Below are 12,879 nucleotides of genomic sequence, written 5' to 3' on the forward strand. Positions count from 1 at the left end.
TATACACTGTGAGATTTCTCTCACAGTGTATGCCGGCGACATCTGCGGCTGGCAGGCAGCCAGATAAAATGTCTGTCGGTCTGACAGACATTTTATCTGGCAGTGTATGCCCAGCATTAGACATGGTGTAAAGATAACGATCAGCAGCACAATGTAGCCACTTCTGATTGGCTGATTGTGTATTGAACCCTCCAGCTGATAGTGCCGCAGCTATATTGTTTCAAGTTGGGGTCATCTATTCAGATGTTATTTGTTTTTCCTGCCTGGAGGTAAATGATACAACCTGTGAGTTGCAGGCACCCATGAATTGGCAGCAACTTAGCTGCTAGATTTAAAGCAGAAATAGTTTAAAAGGCAAAAGCATGTTGCAGGTTATTACATCTACCCTCTTATGTGTATTTTATATAGAAAATGCAACTATCACACTCACGACTAACACTGTCAAAGCATTGTATTTCTTGTATATATGATATTGTGTGTGAATAGGATAATGCAACTTTTACATTTATACCTAACATAAGCTGCATCATGAAAAACATACACCTCAAAATATATACATTATGCCGCAATTTTGTGCTTTAGTTTTTTACGTGTACAGTATGTTTGTAATGTAGAAAATATGTGAAACTCTAAATTGGGCCCATACTGTCCACACATAATGTTTAATTGGACATAGAACTGCAATTAATTGTTTTGTCGCATGTGACGTTATAAGATGCTGATTACACAAATCCTGTGGACTAACTGTATTCCTCTTCTTTACAGAGATCTCAGGAAATTTAAAGATGCTAAAAAACAGTTTGATAAACTTAGTGAAGAGAAAGAAAATTCCCTGGTGAAGAATGCCCAGGTGCCCAGAACCAAGCAACACGAAGTGGAGGAAGCCACAAACATCCTGACTGCAACACGGAAGTGCTTCCGTCATGTTGCTCTGGACTATGTCTTGCAGGTAACTGAAACACTAGATAAGAGTTTCTCAATATTTTATTTATACCCTTCTTGTCTGTCTTCTCTATACATTGTATCCCTTAGTTGCGCAAAAGTCATCTTTAGTCTGCTTAAGATGGCGGCAGCATACAGCCCCATACAGGGAATCCAGCTGTGTCAGTGACAGCCTCTGGGTTTCAGGGAATGGCCAGGAATGTTGTTCTCACTCACTATTATATATTTTGGAACCAACACTCCCTATGTTCAAAGGAGTTGCAGTTTGAAAAGCATGTGAGTGCCGAGTTTGTATGATATTTTTTATGTAGATGGTGTGGTCACATGCCAAGGGCACCCCAGATGGTTGAGTGCCGTGGATTAAGCCTGTCGTGTGTGTGTGTATATGTGTATATGTGTGTGTGTGTGTGTGTGTGTATATGTATATATATATATATATATATATATATATATATATATATATACATACATACATACATACATACATACATACATACATACATACATACATACATACCTGAGTGTCGGTGTTGCTAGGCAACCCTCTGTGGAGTTCCCTGCTTCCGCCGGATGCCAGACCGGACCTCGCGGCAGGGACGCCCGCAGCTGCCGTTCTTTCCTTTCAGCACCTTCTCTTACATACACAGCCTTGTATTTAAGGTAAGCACTTGTCACTTTATTTTTGATGCCTGTTGTACAGTCCTGACGAAATGGTCTGCGGACCTTGAAACGTTGACATGCCTCTGTACTGAATTTCAACATGATATAAGTACACGTTTTTAACTACTTTAAAAGGGAGTGCCTCCTCTGTTTTGTTCTGCTCCTGGGGGGTCGCAACACCTCACACAGGTAGAGTGATTGGTTGTGTGTATATATATATATATATATATATATATATATATATATATATCTATCCGGACACCAACAGCTAAGCTTTTTATCTGTCACAGGATGCTACGGTCCTTCCCCATATACCTTGCCTGCAGGCAACTCAGTTTCGTTGGTGTTGGGCAGGTGCTGGATCACAGTTATACAGTGCAGCTTCTTTTAAGCAGCCCAAGCTTTATTTTTAGATTTGGTTTTATTTTTACTGTAACTGAGCAAGCAGTGCTAGACAGTCTTCTGGACGTCTGTGCTACTGTTCCATCACCCCTCTGCGGCGTTGTGACTCCAGCCATCGACTAGGTACTCTCGGTGGGACTCGCTAGCAGGGTTCTTGAACCCCAGACTGCAGCCGGGACACATGGGGACAGGCAAGGTGGATTCCCGCTTGGGTTCGTCCGGGATTCCACTAGACCACCAGAGCATAACTTATACTGGCGCAGGAGACAACTGAGGCCAGGGAACTGGTGGTTGATGTCAGCTCATGGCGCCATTCCACTGCAGTCTTTCCACCCCAGAGTTGCTCGTCCCTCACCCTCCGCCCCCTCAGAGACTCACGGCGGCCATTTCCTGCATCTACAGGTCTCCCGGAACGCTGGGTCCAGTCTCCCTGTATACCTCTCATAGGAGCCAGGTTATACAGCGCTATTTCCTACCAGCCACTGAGGTCTGTGTAGTTGAATTTAGTGCCCACTGCAGTTATATTGTATCCTCTGCATTGTATGTGACTTGTGCTAGAGTTGCTGTCTGTTTATTTTTCTCAACTGTCAGCTGATACCTTTCCCTTTCTTTCACTATAACCATGGAAAACTGAGGTATAGGGGTTCACTGTATCTCACATCTACCTGTATTTGTGAGGGCTGTCACATACTGTATATCTGTGTTGCTCACTGCACTGTGCCAGATTGTGTGCTATACTATCTTTGCAGCTACAGTGCCTTGCAAAAGTATTTACCCCCTTTGCATTTTTCATGTTTCGTTGCCTCACCACCTGGAATTAAAATGGATTGTTTGAAGGTGTGCATCATTTAATTCACAGAACATGCCTACAACTGTGAAGTTTGTGGGTTTTTTTTATATTGTGAATCAAACAACATTTAGGACAACATAACAGAAAACTTCAGCGTGCATAACTATTCACCCGCCTAAAGTCTGTACTTTGCTGAGCCACCTTTTGCGGCAATTACAGTTGCAAGTCACTTTGTATAAGTCTCTGAGCTTGCCACATCTTGCCCCTGGGATTTTTGCCCATTCCTCAATGCAAAACTGCTCCAGCTCTTTCATGTTGGATGGTTTCCGCTTGTGAACAGCAATCTTCAAGTCTGACCACAGATTCTCAATTGGATTGAGATCTGGGCTTTGACTAGGCCATTCCAACACATTTAAATGTTTCCCCTTAAACCACTCGAGTGTTGCTTTAGCCGTATGCTTCGGGTCATTGTCCTGCTGGAAGGTGAACCTCCATCCCAGTCTCAAATCACATTCAGACTGAAACAGGTTTTGCTCAAGAATATCCCTGTATTTAGCACCATCCATCTTTCCCTCGACTCGAATCGGTTTCCCAGTCCCTGCTGTTGAAAAACATCCCCACAGCATGATGCTGCCACCACCATGTTTCAATGTGGGGATGGTGTTCTTGGGGTGATGAGATGTGTTGGGTTTGCGCCAGACATATCGTTTTTTCTTGGTGGCTGAAAAGTTCAATTTTAGTCTCATTTGACCAGAGCACCTTCCTCCCTACATTTGGGGAGTCGCCCACATGCCTTTTGGCAAACTCAAATCGTGTCTTCTTATTTTTATCACTAAGTAATGGTTTTTTTCTGGCCACTCTTCCATAAAGCCCAGCTCCATGGAGTGTACGGCTTATTGTGGTCACATGCACAGATACACCAGTCTCTGCTCTGGAACTCTGCAGCTCTTTCAGGGTTACCTTTGGTCTCTGTGCTGCCTCTCTGATTAATGCCCTCTTTGCCTGGTCTGTGAGTTTTGGTGGGTGGCCCTCTCTTGGCAGGTTTGTTGTGGTACCATGTTCTTTCTTTTGATGATGATGGATTTGATGGTGCTACAGGGGATCATCAAAGATTTGGATAGTCTCAAAGATTTGGATAACCCAGAATTGTACTTCTCAACAACTTTGTCCCTTTGTCCTTGACTGGTTTGGAGAGCTCCTTGTTCTTCATGGTGTGATGCCTCTTGCTTAGTGGTGTTGCAGCCTCTGGGGCCTTTCAGAAAAGGTTTGTTTATACTGACAGATCAGATGACACTTAGATTTCACACAGGTGGACTTCATTTCACTAATTATGTGACTTCTGAATGTAATTGGTTGCACCAGAACTTTTGAGGGGCTTCATAGCAAAGGGGGAGATTACATATGCACTTGCCAATTTTCATAATTTTATTTATAAAGATTATTTTTTATATATGTTTTTCTCATTTCACTTCCCCAAATTAAACTATTTTGTACAGATCCATCACATAAAATTCAGATAAAAAAAATAACTAAATTACAGTTTGTAATGTAACAAAAATGGTAAAAAGCCAAGGGGGGTGAATACTTTTGCAAGGCACTGTATGTCTAGCAAAAGCAAGGGTAACAAGCAGGCTACTGCTACCACTCTGGTTTCTTGTAAGTCCTGTTTAGCAGGTTTAGCTTCAGGGGATCTCATTCAAGATGGTCTATGTGCATCTTGTTATACGGCACCGGGTTCATTGGCCCCTGCAGCCTCCCCTCAGGACCCCCCCTTGGCTTCCTTTTCACAGATGTTGGCAAAAATTGCTGACCACCTGTCCCTATCCTGGTGGCTATAGACGTCCCACTTAAACAAGGGTCGCCCCTTTTGGATCCCGGACTGGGCACGCCTCACCACGGATGCAAGCCTCCGTGGTGGGGTGCAGTGACTGGCCATCACTCCTTCCTACCGATCAACGTCCTTGAACTCTACAGCGCGAGTGCTCTGTAGATGACTTTGTCATCTATAGAGCCCTCACTCTGGTTCAGGATATTCTTGGGCAGGCCAGTACAAGTACAGTCCAACAACGCCACGTATGTGGCCTGCCTCAATCACCAGGGAGGAACTCGAAGCCTGTCAGCAATGGCAGAAGTGTCTCGCATCTCACATGGCCCGAACACCATCTCCCGGCCTTCTCTGCAGTGTTCATCCCGGAGATTTGGAAGCGGATTTCTTCAGCCATCACAACGTGCATGCAGGGGAGTCGTCTCTACATCCAGAAGTCTTTCAACTCCTGGTGGACAAGTGGGGTCTATCGGACGTGGACCTCATGGGCTCACGACACAACCACAAGCTTCCAGTGTACAAGGCCAGGACAAGGGTCCCCGACGCAGCCTTCGTGGATGCATTGTCAGTGCAGTGGACCTTCCATTTGGCGTACCTCTTCCCTCCAGTCTCCCTTCTTCCTCTGCTTCTTCGGAAGTTCAAGTAAGAAGGGGGCACGGTCCTGTTGGTAGCTCCGACTTGGCCTAGACGCCATTGGTACTTTGATCTTCAAAGTCTCACCATAAACAATCCTCTCCAACTTCCTCAATGACCGGACCTGTTGTCTCAGGGTCTCTGTCTACATCCAGACCTGGCCCGTCTGTCTTTTGGCGGCTTGGCTCTTGAGACATCCCTCCTAAGGTCAAAAGGGTTTTCTAGCTCTGTGGTCCAGACCATGCTCAAAGCACGTAAACCGGCCTCTGCCCGGATTTATCACCGAGTTTGGCATACATATTTCCTGTGGTGTGCTACCAGAAACTATGACCCTCAGGTTTTTAGGGTTTCTAGAATCGTTGCCTTTCTTCAACCTGGATTGGATCTCGGACTCCGCCTGGCCTCTCTGAAAGTGCACGTCTCTGCTCTATCCATCTGGTTCCAGTGCAGAATTGCTCCTCTGCCGGATACTCGCACCTTCCTGCAGGGTGTTCTCCATATACAAACTCCTTTTGTCCCTCATGTGGTTCCGTGGGATTTCTCAGTGGTTCTCCACGCACTTCAGGAACCTCGATTTGAACCCCTGGATTCAGTAGACGTTAAATGGCTCACTGCGGAGACTCTTCTTTTCTTCTGGCTATAGCACCTGTCCGTAGGGCATCAAAATTAGGGGTGCTCTTCTGTCACTCTCCATTTCTGATCTTTCATCAGGACCTGGCTGTTCTTCGAATGCGACCTGGCTTCCTTCCCAAGGTGGTGGTCTCTCGTTTCCACCTTAATGAGGAACTTGTAGTTCCGGCCTTTCAATCACCAGACCTCTCAGCAGGTGAGGCCTTCTTGGTTGTGGTCAGTGCTCTGAAGATCTACGTGGACCGTACGGTTTCCATTAGGAAAACTGATTCCCTCTTTGCCCTATATGGATTACACAGGAAGGGATGGCCAGCTAAAAGGCGGACTCAGGCCCAATCTGCTTTACTCGAGATCTGCCTTGAGCCTCTGATTGATGGGAGATGGCGAGGCGGAGTAACAGTGCATTATTATTTGCATCTATAAGGGCTCAGCTTGCAATACCCCCTGGAAACTGTGCATTTTGCTTTAGAGTCCATGGCCAAATATATGATTGCACTTACATATTGGCGAAATGTTACAATAAAATAATCCCCAAAAACCATAAAAGGACTTGGCTTAGCCAGTTATGTTTCACACACTTCTTTTATTACCTGGTTCCATCGTATTAAAATATGATCTAGCCATGATCTAGTGAAGCATTTTCCATACGTATGTTCTTGCAGCGGAGGTTTTGAAAAAATTGACTTCCAAATGCGATGTGAAAGAAGTGCATGAAAAAATGGGGAGACTATCCTGTATAATTTCGTTAGCAGGACAGTGTAGAAGGCTGCTTGTTGGGCATAAGGAAAGTACTGAAGGTTTTTTAATGGTGTCAAATTGCTGATTGTGCTTTTTATAAAAAAAAAAAAAAAAAAGATAAAAAAACTAAAAATAATTTTGTTTAATCTCAAATGATTTAAATGAAAAATGCAAAAAAAAGTAGGAAAATAGGTGATTTTTGGGGTACTGTGGAAAATAGGTGATTTTTATAATTTTTTTTTTTTTTTTTTTTTAATTGAAAAAATATTGTAATTAAATTTGGGGTGCCTTAACGAAAAAGTTGATTTTGGGGTAATTTGAGGCCATTTTTTTTACCTCTAAAAATGACATGTAATTATTGGACTAATTAAGCTAATTGGAAACTTCCAATTGCCTAATCGTTAGAGGGGTCTCCAAGGGATTCAGCATGGTGTCCCGACATTTTAACTTTTAAAATAAAGATTTTCCTTTCCATCTGTCACCCTCCGGGAGGTGCCACTGAAAAGATGTGAATTCACTCTAGTTCAGTGCGGGTTGCTTATTGGATTGCAAAATGAATTCGCTGTGTGAATTAGAAGAGAAAACAACAACTTGCAATTTGCACCTGATTTGATTGACCCCTTATTTTTAATCTCATTCATCAGTTTTTATCTCTCATTTATTATCATTAATGGGATATTTTTATTGTTAAAAATATTTTTTTTTATGTGGTCTATGAATTTCATTTGAGAGTGACATGTGGTATGCGTTGAAACTTTCCTATACGAATTCTTGAGGATTAAAAATAAAATGTAATAAATGCAATTTGGGCCTTACACCTTTTTATAAAAACAATTAATTCCATCCCAGAGACAATAACTTTTCAACCCTTTCATGTATGTGCCAATGAAACCCTTTGATTTCATGTCAATCCATACATGCGGGTTCTTTTTTTATCTTACCGCAATGGGTACTTTAGAAAATCTATGATGAGAGTGTTTGAGTTTTTTTAGGTTAAGACTATGAGAAAACAGCATAATATCCCTTCTTGTCCTCTGTCTGAACCCTGTAACATCTAGATAAAAATGTCTAATAATGCACTGAGATGGAATTTTAAATCAAATGCTATTAAAGTACATTTAATTAAATACAATAAAGAATAGGTTATTATTTTACATTATCATGCATGCACATAGCCAAAAAAAGTTTTAATATTTTATAAAAATGTTTTCCTTATTAAATTACAGTGTGTTGCTTTTGGTAGGGTGTGTGTGTGCGTGTATGTATACATGTCTATCTATTTTGGAATATTTGCATACCATTATGAAATATCTTGGGAATGGGACCCAAATCTAAACACAGAATGCATTTGTTTCATATACACCTTATACACAGCCTGCAGGGAATTTGTATTCAATATTTTCAATAATTTTGTGGCTCAAACAAAGTTTGTGTACATACATGCAATTAATTTACGTTTCATTTACACTTTATACAGTACACAAAAAAAAGGTAATTATATACTTTATTTTTTATTTTGTGACTTAGTTTGTGTACATTGTACCATCAAAAAGCAAAGTTTTCACTATCTCACTCATGCTAAAAAAAAATCTGTATATCGGATTATTTGGATAGCAGAACAAAGAGAAGAAGGGTCTGAGAGTCCAACTGTATATCATGTAGGAAGCATGGTGAAGCCCTATTCCACTTTAACAATTTAATGATTCATAATTGGAGCTGTAGTTGGTACTTACATTTCTAGTGGTGTAATTATTGGTTCTTCCATTAACTTGTCTTGTATTAAGTAATTGGAAATGATCTCTTTAATATCAATTGTAGGTTTTTTATTATTTTCTGTAGTTTTTTTCATTATTTTCTTCTGTATTATACATGGACAGCAATGGTATGTGTGTTTATAATAGTCATACATTGGTTATATTATTGGTTATTTTGTTTGTTTGCAGATCAATGTACTGCAGTCTAAAAGGAGGTCAGAAATTTTAAAATCTGTAAGTATTAAAGGAAATGTGACAACTGATCTTCTGATGGGATATAGAATTCTTAAATTGCTTTTGAGTGCTTTGTCTGATTGTTTCTTCATAATGTTCAGCTAAATGGGGCTTAAGCTTTTTTTCTTTTTAAAATGCTTGGTTATTTAATTGAAACACAGATTCTTATTAAATCTCCTTTTAAACTAATAATTTATCCTTAATACTAGGCATTGAAAAGTTTGTAAAGGCTATAAAAAAAAAAAAAAAACTGTATAACAATTATCCTGTTGACATGTTCTAGTGGCTATTATAGAGGTGTTTCACTTTGAACATTGCCTAAGATGTAGTTGTACTCACCCCAGCATCTGACTGCAATCCCAATTCATCTAAACTTTGGACGGTACTATCGGAGAGAAGTGGCTGTCACCCAAGTTTTACCTCAGCTATGTTGTAAAACCATAACAAATGTCCTGGCTTTGTTCAACACTTGGCATGACGCCAAAGGAAAATAATGGTTTCACGATTGGGCCTGCACTCAGTACTCCATCTAAGTCAGGTGGTCGTGACAAAGGTGTTTTGCAAATTAACCTAACAATAAAATATACCTCTTTGCCACCACCAAGAAATTAGTTTACAGCGGAACTTCGGTTCTGCTCACAGTATATAAGCTTTAAAAATCAGTATAATGCGCCCCACAAGGCCATTGGTCTAAGAACACAGAATATCAGAACTAGAAATTATGTTTTCATTTCAAAAATACTTCAAAGCTTATAGGTACAAAAAATACTTCCAAACATTATTATGATTATTAAAGGTACACACAGGTTACAGACAATATCAAAGAAAATAAAAAAGGGTATAACAAAGTTAAAATATGACCTTTTAGAATTGAACAATGCTCAGAGTAAGGTCTCTCCTGAAAGACGTTGGAGCATCCCAGCTATTTGGCCTGGTACGGTCGCATCAGATGTGACCACTCCAGGCTGGGCTTTCCCTGATGCAACCAGTCAGAAACACCCAGTGGGCGGCTTGCTGGAAGTTACTTCCAGCAGCCACCCATCTCAGAGGGACCTCCATTGTGGTTGCTGTTTCTCTACTACTGACAATGGATATTTGTTGTGCCAAACTTGTTGTGTCTGGATTGCAAGTCTTGAGAAATGACCCACATACGGCCCGAAAGTCGACATATTGTCTATGCAACTGTGTGTGACCCTTTACAAGGAAATAAAGATTTTTGAAATCTCCCTGTGTCAAGTCTGGTGAGTGCCCTCTTTTGATACTATCTTTGATGTATAAAGTTCTGGACTTTCCTACCGAGGAGCACCCAAACACTCTTAAAGTGTGACCAGGAGATAGATAGATATCTATCTATCTATCTATGTCTATCTAACAGTCCTGTTCTGTTCATGTCCTGATGAAAAGGCCTAAGAGCCTTGAAACGTCGACAAACATATTTGCCATGTTGATCGTTATTCAATACAATTTGATTTTTTTCATCACTTGGAGTGCCGCCTTCCTTTCATTGTGCTTGAGTGTATACTCAGGCAATAAGGATTCCTCTAGGCATTTACTTTAGGATGGCACCCGCTTTTTAATCATCTCGTCCTGAGTGCCGGACATATCTATTTGTGTGTGTGTGTGTATATGTGCAAAATGAATCAGTATAGCGACCTGTGTGTTCTAATACAGTACAGGTAGGAATACATATAAAGTTCTAGTGCCAAGAAGAAAGTGCAAACAACGTGTGAATAAAATAGGGGGGTACACAATTTAATACAAAATAACAATATATCGCGTACAATAGATTATGAATTTCATAAAAATGATAAACAGCATCAAATTAATAGTTCATTGGTAGTTATAAAGTGCTATATCTAAGATGCTAAAAATTAGAACAGTTTAAAGCGTCCAGGAATAAATATGTAAAAAAAGGTTAAAAAAGACTTCGCTTTCATTCAGAAGAATTGAGTTCAAATGGCAAGAGAATAGAGCTCCCTAACACGTTTCGTCCTCTCCAGACTTCATCAAGTCTCAATCAATTTTTTATCGATGGTTTGACCATTGATGGTACAGCTGTCAATAGCCATCAATACAATATACCATAAAATTTGCTATTTTTATGGTATACTGTGTTTTAAACTTTTTTTTTTTTTTTATAAAAGAGTATTGGATAAGTTAAAATGATGTTCTTGACCTAATTCATTCATTAAAAAAAAAAAACGACAATTTCGGAGCGGATTTTGAAAAATAAATTTGTCAGTTAAGTGGTTAAAAGAATGAACACTTGCTGTACAGTTTGCTTGGTTAATATACCCATTCTGTCATGCTTTTTAACTCGCAGAAATGGATTCTGATCTTCATAGCAAATTGGAGAGGGAGACTGTCTAAGATTTAATTATTTCCATGGTACCAAGTGTGATGGCCAGACCCTGTTCTCAGAACAGAGGGCCTGATTCAGAGCCGCTCGCACGATGTGTATGCAAATTGCTTCGGCAGTGCTATTGCACAGCAATGCATTAGCACACCCAGTATTTCTTAGAGAGCGATCACATAGTGTATGCAGACACCCACCAGCCTGTTTTAAAACTCCCACTTGTGCACGTGTTGTCCAGGAAGTGTATGCAACCATCGGTACATCGGGTGCTGCTGCCACAAGCACTGCGAGCACTTCAGTGTAAAAACAAGCCAGGTGACGTGTGCTATGATGCTGTCTTTTAATTATGCACACCTCTAAAACGCCGTTGAGATGCTCAGGCACGCCTGCATTTGCACCTCCACTCCTCCGTTTTTAATGGCCAGCCCCTGTTACCACCTACAAACGGCTTCCCTTGTCACTCCCTGTGCTGGGCTGTCTATGCACTGTGAGCGAATGCATTGTTAACTTTCGCTAAGGTATGCGCAATGCATACGCACAATACATACACACTGCAATACCATCAGCAGCAGCGAGAGTATGCATCTTAGCGAGCGAGTCTGAATGAGCTCCAGAGTTCCTGTCCAGCAAATAGAGATGACATAGTGTGCAGCGTAAAATAGGAAATGATCAAGAGGTCTCGTTTTCTCATTCCTGCTCTGGCTTACAAGTGTGAATTTCTGTATCCCATTTAGCCCCTTGTGCTAATTACACAACTCACACAATACTCTGCACACAGGACATTTGATTATCCTTACTGGAAATAAGTCGATCACTCACATCCTCTGAAACTTAGGCCCGTATTCAATTTGAAGTGTTAAGTCCGGATCTGCGTTAAGTTACCGCCGATGATGTAATTATCGCCTGTTTTGGTTTTTACCCCGTATTCCGCCTAGGCGAAAAGTCAATGCAATGTAATAGGCGGTAAAGTATCGCCTATGAATGGCAGGCGGAAAAAAGTGCAGACTTGGGGTTTTGGGGTACAACGTTTCAGAAACCCCCATGCAGCCTTCAGACAGTCCCCCAAAGGTAGTCTGTGTCAAATTTTTTAATAAAAAAACTTAAGGACACCCCAAAAATTGACTTTGAAAAAGGGGGCGAAAAAAAAATGTTGGGGTGCAAAGTTAAAACTAGTGAAATTGACTCCTGGGGGGGGTCCCCAAGTATGCCCATAGGTGTTTTTTTCATTGCAGGTGTTTGCGGCAGGTGGATTTTTCATGATTTTTTTCAACTTCACTTTTTCAACTTTTAAATATGCTGACCCCCATTTTCAAGTACCCCAAATTTGCTGGGATATGTTATTTTCTGGAAAAAATACTATTCTGCATCAGGTATAGAACAATGCTATTTAGCAGCTATTGAGCCCATTTAAAAACACCAAATACCTTCAGCGAGCCAAATCGGGGGGTACCATAGTGAACCCCCATGTCAGAACATCATTTGGGGGGTGACAGGCTGATTTCCCCCAAAATGACAGTACTTTCCGCTTGTTACAGTATCACCGGGGGCCGTTTACGCGTACTTTCAAATTGAATACGGGGTAAAGCGTGCACGAGCCCGATACTTTAACACCTAATAAAACAGGCGAAGTCGGAGTTAAGTCCGGGCCGCGTTAACTTAACGCGGCTCTGCTCAAATTGAATACGGCTCTATATTAGTTCTTGCATACATTTTAACATTCTGGCCTGCTAGAAGTTTCATATAGCTGAACATACAAATCGTTTTTTAGCTGATACAATTGAAACATATAATCAGATGTCTATCGATCATAACACATACTGTTGCCAATACCATTTTTAATATGCTCATTCCGATATGAAATTGGCTTTATCATTACAATTGGCCACACAGCTACTCTGAGATGGCAGATGACCAC

At 40.9% G+C, this 12,879-nt stretch overlaps 1 protein-coding gene across 3 annotated transcripts in view; it reads left to right on the forward strand.

Annotated features, from left to right (window-relative positions):
- The window catches only part of ACAP2 (ArfGAP with coiled-coil, ankyrin repeat and PH domains 2), a 115,039-nt gene that overhangs the window by 34,022 nt on the left and 68,138 nt on the right, over positions 1 to 12,879 (forward strand). For all 3 annotated transcript variants that reach the window (XM_088444811.1, XM_088444809.1, XM_088444810.1), the window contains exons 6-7: positions 766 to 949; positions 8,564 to 8,608. In XM_088444811.1, coding sequence (XP_088300937.1) covers positions 766 to 949; positions 8,564 to 8,608 — 229 coding nt within the window. The remainder of the gene's footprint in view (positions 1 to 765; positions 950 to 8,563; positions 8,609 to 12,879) is intronic.

The sequence above is a fragment of the Taudactylus pleione genome, unplaced genomic scaffold, assembly GCF_031769625.1.
Source record: "Taudactylus pleione unplaced genomic scaffold, aTauple2 ptg000372l, whole genome shotgun sequence".
Taxonomy (NCBI): domain Eukaryota; kingdom Metazoa; phylum Chordata; class Amphibia; order Anura; family Myobatrachidae; genus Taudactylus; species Taudactylus pleione.